This window comes from Balaenoptera ricei, chromosome 2 (genome assembly GCF_028023285.1).
Source record: "Balaenoptera ricei isolate mBalRic1 chromosome 2, mBalRic1.hap2, whole genome shotgun sequence".
In the NCBI taxonomy this organism is placed as follows: Eukaryota; Metazoa; Chordata; class Mammalia; order Artiodactyla; family Balaenopteridae; genus Balaenoptera; species Balaenoptera ricei.
Genome location: NC_082640.1, coordinates 80,532,749 through 80,550,215, shown reverse-complemented (window position 1 = coordinate 80,550,215; position 17,467 = coordinate 80,532,749). Strand labels below are relative to the sequence as shown.

The 17,467-nt window shown below is 35.4% G+C and overlaps 2 protein-coding genes across 6 annotated transcripts in view; one reads left to right on the top strand and one right to left on the bottom strand.

Annotated features, from left to right (window-relative positions):
- The window catches only part of PIGB (phosphatidylinositol glycan anchor biosynthesis class B), a 24,538-nt gene extending 7,832 nt beyond the window's left edge, over positions 1–16,706 (top strand). The window contains exons 5-12 of one of the 3 annotated variants that reach the window (XM_059913246.1): positions 325–455; positions 3,014–3,154; positions 4,442–4,493; positions 9,665–9,876; positions 10,493–10,557; positions 13,048–13,168; positions 15,818–15,998; positions 16,327–16,706. In XM_059913246.1, coding sequence (XP_059769229.1) covers positions 325–455; positions 3,014–3,154; positions 4,442–4,493; positions 9,665–9,876; positions 10,493–10,557; positions 13,048–13,168; positions 15,818–15,998; positions 16,327–16,464 — 1,041 coding nt within the window. In that variant the 3' untranslated portion in view covers positions 16,465–16,706. Of the gene's footprint in view, positions 1–324; positions 456–3,013; positions 3,155–4,441; positions 4,494–9,664; positions 9,877–10,492; positions 10,558–12,954; positions 13,169–15,817; positions 15,999–16,326 lie in introns of all 3 variants that reach the window. The other 2 variants (XM_059913245.1, XM_059913247.1) reach the window with 2 other exon arrangements.
- Positions 16,296–17,467, bottom strand: part of CCPG1 (cell cycle progression 1) — a 38,375-nt gene continuing 37,203 nt past the window's right edge. For all 3 annotated transcript variants that reach the window (XM_059913241.1, XM_059913244.1, XM_059913242.1), the window contains one exon: positions 16,296–17,467. In XM_059913241.1, coding sequence (XP_059769224.1) covers positions 17,278–17,467 — 190 coding nt within the window. In that variant the 3' untranslated portion in view covers positions 16,296–17,277.

Below are 17,467 nucleotides of genomic sequence, written 5' to 3'. Positions count from 1 at the left end.
GAGGAATACTGATTGTGAGACTCTAGTTATGAATTTCAATCTTCTCTGAACTCTACCATCAAAGAATCTGTGTTTTATGTCTTTTATTAGTGTGAAGTGAGATTTAAATCAAATGCAATGCCACAAAAATGTACCTGAAAGTATAAACTTCTTAACTTTAACAAATACAGACCTGGTATCATAGATGTGCTTGATATAACTTCTTAAAAACAATGTTTGGGCATGCCCACTTTTAAAATTATTTAGACTTGCTTGCTGTTTTCCTTAGAATACTAAGCTTTTCCATTTCCCACTCCATATACGTTTGCTTATAATTGTTCTTAGTTTTTTTGCCAGTTATGCTCTTGGTTCACGTGGTATTGCTGTACCAGAACTCTTACAAACACCATGGAAACTGTTCTCACTATAATTGCTCTTTTCTACTATCCTTTGGAAGGTTCAAAGTTTATGAACAGGTGAGTAACAGTACTGTTATAATTATGTACAAAACTCTAAAGCATGCTTTTGAAAAATCTTTAATTATCAATATATTGCAATGTCCAGTGGACCCCCTAATGCTCATGAAGGCTATTAGGACCACAAATTCACAGTTGATGTATTCATTATAGCAGGAAAGAGATATACTCAAACCAGATAACAAAGGTGTAAACAATGTTTGGAAAAGCTAATAAAGGGATACCATAGTACCCAAGGGCTAGTCACAACAGGAAGTTTCAATTACCCTTTGGCCCCAAGGAGCAAGGAGAGGAAAGTTACTGAAATCCAGAGCTGTAACTTAGAGAGGACCCCAACAGGAGAGGGGCACAGCCAGCCTTTAACCATAGCAAGGAAAGAGCAGGGTGAATAAAATACCCTGACTCTTCTGCCCTGCTGTTAACCAATACTAATGAGAAGCCAAAAAGCAAGATAGCCCATTGATATAGTCCATAAAGGTTGGCCTCCCTGCACACTGAGCAGGTGAAGAGTAGAGAGCAGATCTGGATGGGCAAATAGAAAACATATGGACCTGGTTTGGGTTTATATAAATTGGTATAAAATACCAAGCAAAGGGAACATGAGAAAAGGCACAGAGCTATAAAAGGGCTTCACTGTATTCTGGGCAGGTTGTCCAGAGGAGCTAATGTGTGGTAGGATGTGTGGGAGAAGAGAAGAATGAGGGATGAGGCTAGAATGGAACTTTGCCTTTCTCCAGAATTTGGACTTTATAGGTAGCAGGTTACCACTGGTGGCTTTCGAGAAGCATGACATAATCTGGTTTAGAAATAATTCTCTTGTAGTAGCAGTATTTAGGATATACCGAAAGGGAGTAAGCCAGAAAATCTGGGAATCTAGTTAAGAAAATTTAGGAATCTAGTATCCACTCTCCCTTATATGTAAGGTTTTTGGGAGGATCAAATCGAGTAAGATCATTTCTGCATTAGACTCTCAACTGCAAGAATAGGCATTCACTTAAGTTACCTATAGATGAGGATATCTAAACATTGATTTCTATCAAATGAGAATAATACAACAGCTCTCAAGAATTAAATGAGACTCTATGGATAATATATAGTATATAGCACATGGCCTATTACAAAGTAAGTGTTAAGTACTGATGAATGATATTAAGTAATATTTCTGGGAAATTAAAAAAAAAAAGACTATGAAAAGATTCCAAACAAGTGACACAACTGTGAAAAGATTCTAGAATAGTGAGAGGACTTGATGTAAAATGATGGCAATGAGAATGGGGAGGAAACACAGTGGATGTGTGGGATGAAAAGTTTCTATTTAAGGTGACTCCAAATTTTAAGACTGAGAAACTGAGTGATACTATTAACTTAAACACTAGACAGTAAACAGGTTTGAGAGAAAGGTGTGGAGCTTATTTCATACAGTTTGATTTTGAATGCCAGTAAGAAATTTATGTAGAAATATTCAGAAAGGAGTAAGAAATCCAAGTCTGAAAATTTGGAGTGAGGTAGGTAGTTTCACTATGGCAGAATTTGCAATTAGGCTGTCTGCAAGTCAGACCAAGCCACAAATGTTTTATTTCACCTACACAGTGTTTGTTTTTTGTTTTTTAACTACTTGGCAAAGTTTTTAAATTGGGAGATCTTACCTAAAATCTGGATTTCTAGTTTCTCTTGAAAAAAAATGTAAGGCCTGTTAACATTTTGGGCCAGGATTCCTTCATGACGGTATCAGAGCCCCCATGCAGCCAATATCACACATTTTTTATTACTTATCTGGTCTCTGTAAGCATTTGAACTCGAAATCCCTGCTCTTATATCTTCACCAACATTGGACATTTCTTTATAGTTACTTATTAGTTAATAGGTATATATGGTACCATAAAGTTGTTTTATTTTGCCACTGTCTGTAGTCCTCATGATTAAATTATCAGGTGCTCGCCTTCAACCCTTTATTGAGAGAAGTCCTAATAGTAAAAACCCACATTTCTATCCATGATCATATAGGTTTTTATAAGTAAGCTTTTTTAAAAAAAATCAGGTGTATATACACATCTTTCAGTTGGACAAAATTACCAGCTTACATTCAAAACAAAACCACATGTGCCCAGAAGCCCATCATTGCCTAAATAAACCCAATGTTTCTTTAAGGGAGCTTTTTTTTTTTTTTTTCCTTATAAAATGGGGACTGTCTTTTATCTCTTTTATCTCTTTAGGAGAGACTTGATCATTTTTCCACCAGGAAAGCAATTGGCAGAGTTGTATGGTTAAAAGTTGGTATACCTTTTAGTAAACAAGATAAACATTAGGACACAGAATAACTTCTTACTTGAAAATACTAGAATATTAAAGCTGGAAAAGACCTTACATATTACCTCTCTTTATGGATGAGAAAAATTAAGAGCCAGAAGTTTAAGTAACTTCCCCAAGTTCACATAGCTATTTATACCAAAAGGAAAATGCTCTCATTTTTTTAAAAAAAATGTTATACCACAGCATAAATAGATAACTTCTGAACTCATTTCCTAGTTGTCTTGACAATACCTTTTCCTTGCTTATAGTGTCAAGTACTCATCCCTGGTAGCACTTGCCTTTATAATTCGTCCCACAGCTGTTATTCCGTGGATACCTTTGCTGTTCAGACATTTCTGGCAAGAACAGAGAAAGCTTGATCTTATTCTACATCAGTTTTTACCTGTAGGGTAAGTATGGCTACAATCCATCTATTAATTTTAATAACCTATAAATTATAAATTATGAACAAGATTTTACATCTTTTAGTCAGTTGTATCTTCTAACGTCAATGAGAATTGTCAGACCAAGGAAACATAGTATTTCCAATTTTACATTTTATATTTTTATTTGTGATTCTAAAGTATTTTAATTTGCTTAAATGAGGATCTTGGCAATTTTTCTAAATTAGAACTTTCCTATGCTTTATTTCTTAAATATTTTTCAAATACATTTTAGAGATACTTGATTCCTTCACATTTGTATGGGGCTTTATAATATATGTGTTCACATATTACCTGATTTTCACAATTCTTGGATCTAAGCAATGTAGGTGTTTTTACTTTGTGATACAGAAAATGGAGGGCTTGGTGAAATTAAAAATGAATTAGCCAGTGTCACTGGGTTGATTGCTCTGATGGAAATGGGATTGAAACCCAGGTCCTCTTAACTACATTTTGAGCTCCTAGGATCAGAATTATCCCAGGTATCTAGTGGAATATCCAAAATAATTATTTATTGAAGGGATGAATGCATTTTGACTCTTAAAACAGTGATCTTTTTAATATACTAGTATTCACTCTGTACAGGTTATTTTTGGTAGCTATTAAAAAAGTACAAAATCATCCGGTGGCTAAGTTGCCAATGTTGTCATTTCTCAGATTTATTAGCATTGTTTTGGAAGTAATGCATTCATTCAGCAAATATTTATTTAACCCTACTATGTGCTAGGTGTCATTCCAGATGCTGGAGACACAGCAATTTAACAAAATAAAGTCCATTCCTTCATGAAGTATACATTCTAGTGGGGGGGAGACAGCTAGAAACATATGATTAACATGTTTCTCAAATGACAATAAGTGCTATAGGGAAAAATCATGAGAGCCTTCAGATGAAACTACAGCCCCAGTCAATATCCTGAAAAGTTACGAGACCTTGAGTCAGAGACACCCAGTTAAGCTGCGCCTGGATTCTTGACCCACAGAAACTGAGATAATAAGTGTTCATAGTTTTTGGTTACCACATTTTGGGGGTAATTTGTCATGCAGCAATAGATAATACAGAGTTTGTTACTTTTAACAAGTTTGCTTAAATACAGCTTCTCTCAATGAAAGATCTTTCAAAATGATATTCATTTGGTAAAACTTTTAAAGCATTTTTAAACTGGCTTTTGATGCAGGGCACTTGCAAAGCCATATGCCACTGTTGGATTTTCAGCAAGTTCAGAATGTTAATCACCCTTTTATTTTGTTTTTCAGATTTGTCACTTTGAGTTTCTCTCTGATAATTGATCGTATTTTTTTTGGTCAAGTAAGTAAAAATATGCTTTTTTTTATTTAAAAAAAACTATTTTAATGTAATCATTTATTACACTAAAAACTCAACCTTACTTTTTAATCCATGAATATTTGGGAGCATAAGCAAATCATTTTTTTAATGATATGGGATGTATTAGAAAAAAACTACTAGCATATATGCCTTTGGTTCACTTAGCTGTGCTTTCTATATAACAGAATTGTATATTCCTAATTGAAGTTCAAGAATCCATTTTCAGGCATTTTTGTCAGGTTTGAACATTTTTGTCAGGTTTGTAACAATAAAGGTTAATTTTTAAATGATTTTAATTGACCTCAATCATTCAGAATTCAAATTAACCAGAATATTCTTTAAGCATCTGATTTGGCATTTTAATCTTATGACTATTGGTAATGCCTTTGGTTGTTTTTAAGTTCCCTGTTTTTAAGTCACTTATGGGTTCTGGAATCAGATGCCACTGTCTGAGGCCTAGTGCCCTCATTATTAACTGTAAGACCTTGGACAAGTTGTGTATCTTTCTTGCCAGTTTCCTTGTCTGGAAATAAATGTGATACCTGTCTCTTACGGTTGGAAGATTAAATGAAATAATACATGTAAAATGCTTACAACACTGCATGGCACAAGTGAGCCCTTAATGTTAGCTGCTGCTGTTATTACCTACTTTATGCTATAATTCAAACTGCAATGTTTTCAAAGCTTTATCTTAATAGGTAATGTCTGATGCCATAAGGTAGAACAGTAAAAATTTTAATATGGGTACCAAACACATATACTCATAAAAATTATTTTTAAGGATTCTTTATGTCCAGTTGTATGTAAAACTTAACACTGTCATAACATTTATTCATACTTTCTTGAATCTCAAGAAGCTAGTGTTTTACAAATTAACAAAAAACACATTAATACTTAGAACATAAAAAATTAATAAAGAATGATTTCATTGTTATTACAAATGATAATGAAAACACAACTATACAAAATCTATAGGATGCAGCAGAAGCAGTTCTCAGATGGAAGTTCACCGTGATACAGCCCTTCCTCAAAAAACAAGAAAAATCTCAAACAACTTAACCATACCACTTTAAAGAATTAGAAAAAGAAGAACAAACAAAACCTAAAGTCAGCAGAAGGAAGGAAATAATAAAGATTAGAGAGAAAATAAATAAAATAGAGATTAAAAAATATAGAAAAAAATCAATAAAACCAAGAGCTGGTTCTTTGAAAGGGTAAACAAGATTGACAAACCTCTGGCCAGGCTCACCAAGAAAAAAAGAGAGAGAACCCAAATAAACAGAATAAGAAATGAAAGGGGAGACATAACAACCGATACCACAGAAATACAAAAAACTATAAGGGAATACTCTGAACAATTACATGCCAACAAAATTAGACAACCTAGAAGAAATGAACAAATTTCTAGAAACATTCAGCCCACCAAAATTGAATCAAGAAGAAACAGACCTACCGTATAGCACAGGGAACTCTACTCAGTGCTCTGTGGTGACCTAAATGGGAAGGAAATCCAAAAAGAGGATATATGTATATGTATAGCTGATTCACTTTGCTGTACAGCAGAAACTAACACAACGTTGTAAAGCAACTATACTCCAATAAAAATTTTTTTAAAAAAAGAAGAAATAGATAATTTGGACAGACCAATCACTAGAGGTGAAACAATCTGTAATTTTAAAACTTCCTACAAACAAAAGTCCAGGACCAGATGGCTTCACAGGCAAATTCTACCAAACATACAAAGAAGAGCTTATACTGATCCTTCTCAAACTCTTCCAAAAAATTGAAGAGGGAACACTCCCAAAGATAGTCTATGAAGACATCATCACCCTGATACCAAAACCAGACAAAGACACCACCAAAAAAGAAAATTACAGGGCGATATTTTTGATGAATATAGATGCAAAAATTCTCAACAAAATATTAGCAAACCAAATCCAACAACACATAAAAAAGATCATACCACAACCAAGTGGGATTCATCCCAAGTTCAAAAGGATGGTTCAACATATGCAAATCAATGTGATACACCACATAAACAAAAGACAGAAACCACATGATCATCCCAATAGATGCAGAAAAAGCATTTGACAAAATTCAACATCCACTGATGATAAAAAACTCTTACCAAAGTGGGTATAGAGGGAACATATCTCAACATAATAAAAGCTATTTACGACAAACCCACAGCCAATATAATACTCAATGGTGAAAAGCTGAACGCCTTCCCGCTAAAATCTGGAACAAGACAAGGATGCCCACTCTCACCTCTTCTATTCAACACAGTATTGGAAGTCCTACCCAGAGCAATCAGACAAGAAAAAGAAAAGGTATCCAAATTGGAAGGGAAGAGGTAAAATTGTCATTATATGCAGATGACATGATACTATCTATAGAAAACCCTAAAAACTCCACACAAAAACTACTAGAACTGATAAACGAATTCAGCAGGTAGCAGGATACAAGATTAACATACAGAAATCAGTTGCATTTCTTTACACTAACAATGAAATATCAGAAAGGGAATGTCAAAAAACAATATCTGGGACTTCCCTGGTGGCGCAGTGGTTAAGAGTCTGCCTGCCAATGCAGGGGACATGGGTGCAAGCCCTGCTCCGGGAAGATCCCACATGCCGTGGAGCAACTAAGCCCATGCACCACAACTACCGAGCCTGTGCTCTAGAGCCCACGAGCCACAACTACTGAGCCCGCGTGCCTAGAGCCCGTGCTCCGCAACAAGAGAAGCCACCACAATGAGAAGCCCGCGCACCACAATGAAGAGTAGCCACTGCTCGCCGCAACTAGAGAAAGCCCACATGCAGCAATGAAGACCCAAAACAGCCAAAATAAATTAAAAACACACACACACACACACACACACAAAAACCTTTCAAAATCGCACCCCCCAAAATAAAACACTTAGGAATAAATCTGACCAAGGAGATGAAGGAATTATACACTGAGAACTATAAAACATTAATAAAGGAAACCGAAGACGATTCAAAGAAATGGAAAGATACCCTATGCCCTTGGATTGGAAGAATTAATATTGTTAAAATGGCCATACTACCCAAAGCAGTCTACAGATTTAATGTGATCCCTATCAAATTACCCATGACATTTTTCACAGAACTAGAACAAGTAACCCTAAAATTTATATGGAAACATAAAAGACCCCAAATTGCCAAAGCAATCCTTAAGAAAAAGAACAAAGCAGGAGGCATAACCCTCCCAGACTTCAGACAATACTACAAAGCTACAGTAATCAAAACAGTGTGGTATTGGCACAAATACAGATATATGGATCAATGGACCAGAACAGAGAGCCCAAAAATAAACCCACACACCTACAGTCAATTAATCTTTGACAAAGGAGGCACAAACATACAATGGAAAAAGACAGGCTCTTCAGCAAGTGGTTCTGGGAAAGGTGGACAGCTGCATGTAAATCAATGAGTTTAGAAAATACCCTCACATTATGCACAAAAATAAACTCAAAATGGCTTAAAGACTTAAATATAAGACATGACACCATAAAACTCCTAGAAGAGAACATAGGCAAAGCATTCTCTGACGTAAATCATACCAATGTTTTCTTCGGTCAGCCTCCCAAGGCAACAGAAATAAAAGCAAAAATAAACAAATGGGACCTAATCAAACTTAAAAGCTTCTGCACAGCAAAGGAACCATAAACAAAATGAAAAGACAACCTACAGAATGGCAAAAAATATTTACAAACAATGAGACTGACAAGGGCTTAATTTCCAAAATATACAAACAGCTCATACAACTCAACAACAAAAAAACACACAACCCAATTGAAAAATGGGCAGAAGACCTAAATAGACATTTCTCTAAAGAAGCCATGGCCAACAGGCACATGAAAGGATGCTCAACATCGCTAATTATTAGAGAAATGCAAATCAAAACTTCAATGAGGTATCACCTCACACCAGTCAGAATGGCCATCATCAGAAAGTCCACAAACAATACATGCTGGAGAGGGTGTGGAGAAAAGGGAACCCTCCTACACTGTTGGTGGGAATGTAAGTTGGTACAGCCACTGTGGAAAACAGTATGGAGTTTCCTCAGAAAACTGAAAATAGAATTACCATATGATCCAGCAGTCGCACTCCTGGGCATATATCCAGGAAAAACTCTAATCCAAAAAGATACAGGCACCCTTATGTTCACAGCAGTACTATTCACAATAGCCAAAACATGGAAACAACCTAAATGTCCATTGCAGATAAATGGATAAAGAAGATGTGGTATGTATATATGTGTGCGCACACACACACACACACACACACACACACACACACAATGGAATACTACTCAGCCATAAAAAGGAACGAAATAATGCCATTTGCAGCAACATGGATGGAACTAGAGATTATCATACTAAGTGAAGTAAGTCAGGAAGAGAAAGACAAATACCATATGATATTACTTATGTGTGGAATCTAAAGTATGGCACAAATGAGCTTATCTACAAAACAGAAACAGACTCACAGACATAGAGAACAGACTTGTGGTTGCCAATAGGGAGGGAAGGATTGGGAGTTTGGGATTAGCAGATGCAAACTATTATATAGATAATAGATAAACAACAAGGTTCTATTGTATAGCACAGGGAACTATATTCAGTATCCTATGATAAATCATAATGGAAAAGAATATATAAAGAAGAATGAGTTCGGGCTTCCCTGGTGGCGCAGTGGTTAAGAATCCGCCTGCCAATGCAGGGGACACGGGTTCAAGCTGTGGTCCGGGAAGATCCCATATGCCGCAGAGCAACTAAGCCTGGGCTCCACAACTACTGAGCCAGCGTGCCACAACTACTGAAGCCCGTGTGCCTAGAGCCCATGCTCTGCAACAAGAGAAGGCATTGCAGTGAGAAGCCCATGCAGCGCAACGTAGAGTAGCAACGAAGACCCAACGCAGCCAAAAATAATAAATAAATAAAATAAATAACTTTACTAAAAAAGAAAAAAAGAATGAGGTCATATTCAAAATTATTAATGTAAACTACGGTATGGTGTTTAGACTTCATTCTGATTTAATTTCATGATTCCGCCAAATTCCCTAATGCCAAATATTCATACTTGGCACTAACACATTTCTATTTCTTTTTCCTTCAATGATGCCAGTGGACTCTGGTTCAATATAATTTTTTGAAATTTAACGTGCTGCAGAATGTGGGATCATTTTATGGTTCTCATCCATGGCACTGGTACTTCAGTCAAGGATTTCCAGCTGTCCTGGGTACTCACTTACCCTTCTTTATTCATGGCTGCCTTCTAGCCCCAAAGAGGTACAGGATATTTTTGGTGACTGTGCTGTGGACACTGCTAGTTTATAGGTAAGATTTTATTTATTCAAATAGTTCACTTTTTAAATGTTACCAAGAAATTAACTAAATTATTTAAAAGGTAAACTGTTTATCTTATGGAGGTGCATTAATTCTTATGATTTGTTAGTGGGGATTATTTAGCAGATGGAAAATGTAATAATTATGCTGGTACTCAGACAGACTGAATACTTCTGATACAGTTTGCTTAATATGGATACATTCAATTTTTAAAGAGGTTGAACAAATTGTATTTGCTTTTAAAAAACAGAAACTGCCAAAATTTTAACTATTGAAGGACCAGAGAAATATTTTGAAAATGTATGCACCTTTATTTGAAATTTGAGTAAAATAACTTACTTGGATTGGTAATAGAAATCCTTTTTTTAGAATGCAATTGTACTTTAGAATATCGCATTGACATCAAATGTTAGGATTACTTTTAACACATCATCATCACCTTAATAACTAAAAAAGAATGAGACTGATTCCTAAAGCATGAAATTCAGTCTCAGCAATTACAAAAACAGATCATGTTAATTACATTCATTTTAAATACATTAACTTCTCAAACCATCATTTAATATAAGAAAATAATATTTTCTTTGAATATCTTTTTTTACTATAGCATGTTGAGCCACAAAGAATTCAGGTTTATCTATCCAGTTTTACCATTTTGTATCGTGTTCTGTGGTAAGTATTTTTGTATAATAGAGAAAAAAATCAATTATAAAGAAACACTTAAGACAATCAATGCTTATTAAACTCTAAAATATTATTTATTTTCTACTAGGCTAAATAAGAATTGCTCCTTAATTACAAATTGAGTATATTACTGCAGCATTCCCTTTTTGCAGCCTAAATATCTTTTTTCCTGTGTCCTGTAAAGTGAGATAAAAACATAAGGATCCAGTATCTGTAACACCTTTTGGTGGTGGTGTTTCTGGCTGTCAGAAATCTTTCGCTAAAAAGTAATACAACATGTCTATTTTAGAATAGCTAATTTAAGTTTATGGTTAAACTACAAAGTTCTACATTCCACAAATGAAAAATGTATATTGAAACTAGTTTTTAATGCTTTACACACATCTGTCCCTTCAAAGACTCACTCTAATGCATATGCAATTTTTTAAGTGATTCACACCTCTGACTTAATTTTTAATCTTTTCTCCATTTTTCCACTAGGTTTTCTTCAGTAAGTTTTTTACATATGGCTTCTAAAAAGTCTTATATTACTCGGCTCTGGAAAATATGAATTTTTTCATTGGCTGGTTTGGAAAATTTACGAATTGAAACTTTATTAACTTCAAGTTTAATTCAGAATGACTGTTGGCTTCCTTCAAATATTAATCACTAAAAAAAAAATCACTGGACTAAGGAGGAAAGAAATGAGTAATCAACTGGGCCTGGAGGCTCAGAAAAACTAGGAAGTTAATGGTACCAAACTTTTTACTTAAAAAAAAAAAAAACCAAACCTCCAAACAACCCATTGAGTTAAGCAGCCTTCTTTGACCAAGTATAAGTTATCTCCTACAGATCTCAGATGTAGTCTCTTCAATTTAGACACAAACATCTATGTACTGGAAACATCTAAAGTTCTGAAACCAAAGTTAGTGTCCTATTTATAGTCTTACTTCAAATACAAATGCAGGCACAAATAAAAATATAAGCATCTAAGAGCTATTTGGCAAGTTTTAAGAATAGTGGGACCATTTGGCAGAGCAAATCTGTTCACAAATCACTATTCAGATTTAAACTTTTTTTTTTTTTTTTTTTTTACAGTAACTTGAGTTAGAGTTATAATTGTTTGCTTTTCACCCAGGTGAGCATTGCCAGACTATTGGAGGACAAATATTTCTGTGCACATGTTCGGTTTGGTTAATTTAGGAACTTGGTTTCATTCCATTTTTATAATCTGGTTTTTCCAGCATTCCACTTCTCTGCTCTGTGTCTTTACAGTGTTTTAAAGACTGAGTTGTCTGAATTCTCATTCCCATTCCAAAAGAGTGAGTCTTTAAGTGGCAGGATCTTGGGTTGGGTTTCTGCTTAATCTGTTTTTACTACAGTGGCCAGTGCAGACTTGCTGGTCTTTGATTAGGCCACTTTGTTTTTCCATATGCTAATCTTTTTAGCAAAACTGCACATGCACTGTTTCAAAAGTCAGATAAGGATTTTTAAAGAACAGTGGTTCCCCTGCCCTCCCTCCCATTACCATACTCAGAGGCAATCACTTACACTCTTTTAGGTGGTTATTTTGTTATTTGTCTCCCTCTCTCAATAAAATGCTAATAATGCTCTTAAAGGTTACTGTTTTTGGCATTATCTACTGACTTCTCACTATGGAAAATGAAAATGTAGATTTCCTTAGCAAAGTGGTTTTTTTGTTTTGTTTTCCCACATACAAGAATTACTTTTACAAATTAAAAAAGAAAAATTGTTTAGCATCTCCAAATTGTCCAACACTATAGTGAAAGAAAAAAATAAAAATAAAACATAAATCTTTCTCTTCCAGAAAGAGATCCATGCCACCACTCATAAACTGACCACTGAAAATCTCCCAGGAGCTTAGTGGTGTATTTTTCTAAGAGGATATTCTGTTATACTTCCTCCAGAATTACTGAGACTTGTAATGTACACAATCCATTGCTAGTGCTTGGGAGATTAAAGTGATAGGTAAATGGAATAAATGCAAGTCCTATTTATTTAGCAACTATGTACCAGGACAGACACTGGACATACATTTTTTCCTAATACTTGAAAAAGGTACTGTTAGGGAAGATAGGGAAACTAATTCCAGAGCTAGAATTCAAATCTGTTTCTGTTAGACTCCCTAGCCATAATCTTTCCGCTATACCTCAATTCCTTTTTCTAGAAAAAGGTCAAGACATGGATGATAATGGATAATGACAGTGAATGGTCAGAGAAATTACAAAGATAACGTATTGCTGATCTCGTTTGTCCATGACAGCATTACAGCTTGTACTACACTTCCATGAAAGATTACAAATATATTTGCAGTTAATATTTGCTTAGCTATAAGAATACAAAACATTACCGGTGTTACAATTCAATGTGTCTATCTTTATATAGGATACTCCCTAAACAACCTGAAATTGTGGAAGAAACCAGCTCTAAGTTTCCTGTTTTTATCAAATATGTTCTTTGCCCTCTATACTGGTTTAGTTCATCAACGAGGTACTCTTGATGTCATGACTAATATTCGAGAACTCTGTTACAACAATACAGATATATCTTCAGCTTCAGTACTAATGATGATGCCTTGTCACTCTACTCCTTATTATAGGTAATAAAATTTGTTCACAATATGCTATTATTATGAAAACTACTTTAAAATTCCTTTTGGATTTCTGGATTTAAATTAATTGATCAAATGATTATAAGAAATTTGAAACTGTTCTTTATGTCAATGAAAATCATACACAACTTTTAAATAAACTTTAATATTCTTTTTTCAAAACAACTTACATTTAAATAATCTGATCGAAAGCCTATATGATATTTTATACTATTTAAAGGTAGTATAAAATATCATATATGTTTATTTGATGGTACTCTTAGTAAAGAAATTCACTTATCATTGATCCGTACAAATCTTTGTGATACATCTTATTATTTACATAATTTTGAAATAATCTCAAAACACTGGATTCAAGTCCAGATTTACTGTTGGACTGTTGCCCTGGTCTTAAACCAGTGTATTTAATCTCTTTGGATATCAGCTGTCTTGCCTGTAAAAATTAGGGAATTCAATTAGATGCCATCCTAATGCTTGGATTAAGTGTGTCTGGGAAATAACACTGAAACTGCCTTAATTATGCAGGACATTTAAAAAGACATCATTGACCCTATGCTTGTATTTCAGGAAGCTGTATTACTTCACCAATTGCCCAATAAGGGTAAAAGGACAAAGCAAACAGCTTTCCTTTAGAAAATTCTTTACCTATCTGGCTTTAAACAATCTGAAGTTAATTTTCCATGTGCACATTCAGTCAACTTAATATCAAACTAGATATCATTTTAAGGTAATTTAACACTTTTGGAATACTGTACTTAACTGAATCATTAATGCCAATCATTAATATGCAATTTGGAAATGTGTAGCAAAAGCCACAGGTTAGATGGATGTAAGACCCCAAGTATCCCTTTAACTTGAGGATCCTACACTATATAAAAAAGACTAGAGCTGACAGAGGGACATTCACTCTCCATCCATGCTCTCAGTAGTGTTAACACTGAAGAGAACAGGAATTCTAGAGGTACCAAGATGCTCTCCCATACATGGTTGTTGTGGTTGATATTAGGCTTTGTATAGTTCGCCTAGTTCTTGTCTTACATTTTTTCAACTTGCACAATGGAGCACAAAAAAAAAAAGAAAAAAAAAGTCTGATACCTACTTTGGAATATAAGGCTGGCAGCTTTTTCTCAGTTTCTGCTTTCCCCTTGAAGCAAGACCTTCATCTTCAAAATTGTAAAAGTCATGAAGTATTTGAAATAACTTTATTTATTTAGGCTTTGTTGGGTCTTTGTTGCTGCGTGCGGGCTTTCTCTAGTTGTGACGAGCTGGCTTCTCATTGCGGTGGCTTCTCTTGTTGCGGAGTATGGGCTCTAGGCACATGGGCTTCAGCAGTGGCAGCACGTGGGCTCAGTAGTTGCGGCACGTGGGCTCAGTAGTTGTGGCGCATGGGCTCTAGAGCGCAGGCTCAGTAGTTGTGGAGCACGGGCTTAGTTGCTCCATGGCATGGGGGATCTTCCCGGACCAGGGATCAAACCCGTGTCCCCTGCATTGGCAGGTGGATTCTTAACCACTGAGCCACCAGGGAAGTCCCAGTCATGAAGTATTAAGGTCTTGTGTAAATTTATTTTGTATGCATTTCATAGATAAAAATAAACTTCTATCACTTATTTATTTATATTAATTTTTTAAAATAAATTTATTTATTTTTGGCTGTGTTGGGTCTTCGTTGCCACGTGCAGGCTTTCTCTAGTTGTGGAGAGCAGGGGCTACTCTTCGTTGTGGTGTGCGGGCTTCTCATTGTGGTGGCTTCTCTTGTCGCGGAGCACAGGCTCTAGGCACGCAGGTTTCAGTAGTCGTGGCACGCGGGCTCAGTAGTTGTGGCTTGCGGGCTCTAGAGCCCAGGCTCAGTAGTTGTGGCACACGGGCTTAGTTGCTTCGCGGCGTGTGGGATCTTCGTGGACCAGGGATCGAACCCGTGTCCCCTGCATTGGCAGGCAGATTCTTAACCACTGCGCCACCAGGGAAGTCCCTATATTAATTTTCCTGAGGCAAAGTTGTAAACATGGCTTTTTGCATGGCCCAAGTAACTGGCTTAAGTTGTTATGATTCATCAGTCCATCTTTTTTACATACACTCTAGTCTTTCTATGCCACAGTAAAACCATTACTTATTTGAATTTTGATCAGTGAACCCATGTTGCTCTCTATTACTAAATCTTACTTATATAAATATTTAAGAAAAAAAAAAAAAGGAAAAACTTGTTGTGTAAGGATTCAGAGCAGAAAGAGGAAAAGAATCCTTTCTGGTTCATGACCAGTTTTCTACTTTGCCAGATATTACTCTCTTATTAACAAGCAACATACCCGGTCCCAAAGGCCCCATCCATCCCTGGAACAGCATACTAATGTTATAGACTATTGAGTCCCACAAGCTGCTGACCTACTTCCCGCCCTGAAATGGAGTTTTGCTCTTTAGTTTGGACTTGAGGTTACTGCACAGGTACAGTGTGAGAATCATATTCTCCATTTCTGAGAAAACTGCATTAAAGGTGTGCCTCCTCACCTTAACTGGAACCTAGTTTAGATTCAGATTTCACATTTTGTTATGTGAGCATATCTTAAGAGTAATTTGAAAACTTTCAGGAAAAAAAATTTTTTTTTACTTCTTGTAACTATAATGGTAACTTTCTTTTTATAGCCATGTCCATCACCCACTTCCAATGAGATTTCTCCAATGTCCCCCAGACCTGACTGGAAAAGGTGATTATCTTGTTGAAGCAGATGTATTTTATCTAAATCCCTTAAAGTGGTTGTATAGAGAGTTTCAAAATGATTCAACACTGCCTACTCACTTGATCATCTTCAGCACCTTGGAGGAGGTAAGGGAACGTGAAAAAAGGTATAACTCAGTATTTTTACTTCACCTCAGGTTTAGCAAACACTCAGGTAAATAGACAACATCACTTTTTTTATGGTCCCTTTCAACCCATATTTTATAACTGGTCTTTTCCCTAGTCCAAATCAGCCCTAGTTCTATAACTACCAAGGAATATATATTACTTACCATGAGTTAATTATTTTATTAAGAAATTGCATTGTTTTATTAAGAAAAGGGTTTCAGAAGAACAAATAGGTCACTCTTAAATTCTTGAAACGGTACTCAGCAAAATGTAGCCTTTATTTACTTAAACATTTATTTACTTCTAGGAAATAAATCCTTTCCTAATTTCAAACAAGTATGAGAGAACTGCTGTATTCTTCCACACTCACTTTCCGGAGCGTCGAACTGGAAGTCACATATACGTCTATGAACGGAAGTTAAAAGGGAAACTCAACCAAACATGAACATGAAGTTCTGACTTTGTTTAGATCTTCCTCAGAGAAATAGACATTGCTGAGCAGAAATATCCAGCTGCTGCTTAAATATGCTAGTAAATACTGGGTAAAATTCATGGAACTAGCAAAAAACCACTATGAACTACTTTACCAAGTATCACTACTGAGGAAATATATGAAAAATATCACAAAATATAAAATCATATATTAATAATGCAATGCCAGATTTTAAATAAAGACCTTTAGTTTTCCTCATGGTGTAGTTTTATTGTTTCTTCCACAATATTCAGATGTGCAAGAAATTTCACAAGAGAACAAGTCAGCAAGCTCATAAGGCAGCAAATTCTTCACAAGTCAACGGGCTCTTGAACCCACAAAAAGACAAGAAGTGTAAGATTATAAAATGTTAGGATGAAATTCCATCGCAAGGTACTTTTTTCAAGCTCTACTGGAAATTTAACACAAATATCAGTGTTAATTACACTTTGTCATGTATGATTTGAGCTTCCTTTAAGCTCATACACTGAAAGGAAGCCTCATTTCATGCAAAAAATCTGTTGCATGCCTGGCTTCCTTAATAAATCTACAGTTGAACATTTCCAGTGCCAAAAAAAATTCAGCAAAGCTAAACTACAGGAAAATGCAAGTTAGTAAGCTTTTGCTTGATGCTTCTGAGTAATAATATAAAATCATCAAACTGATACTTAAAAATGATAAAAAGACATTGTTATCTTGATAATTTCATCTTAGTTTCAACACCAAACAGTATAGAAAGCATCCAAGTTTCTGTTACAGTTTTCTAATTTAACGTAATCGTGATGGTCAATATTTAGGATCAAAAGGTAATTGCCCCAATTCTATTTCAAGGTTTGCCATGTGTCTTCCATTAGTGCGACCATATTTATGCCATTTACCTTCCCTTTTATAAGGTTGTGGCTGAGGGTGCTTCTGCTCTTGTTTTCGATGCCTGGAGCTTTCAATATTTACCATACGTTGCTTTTTATCTGGTCGA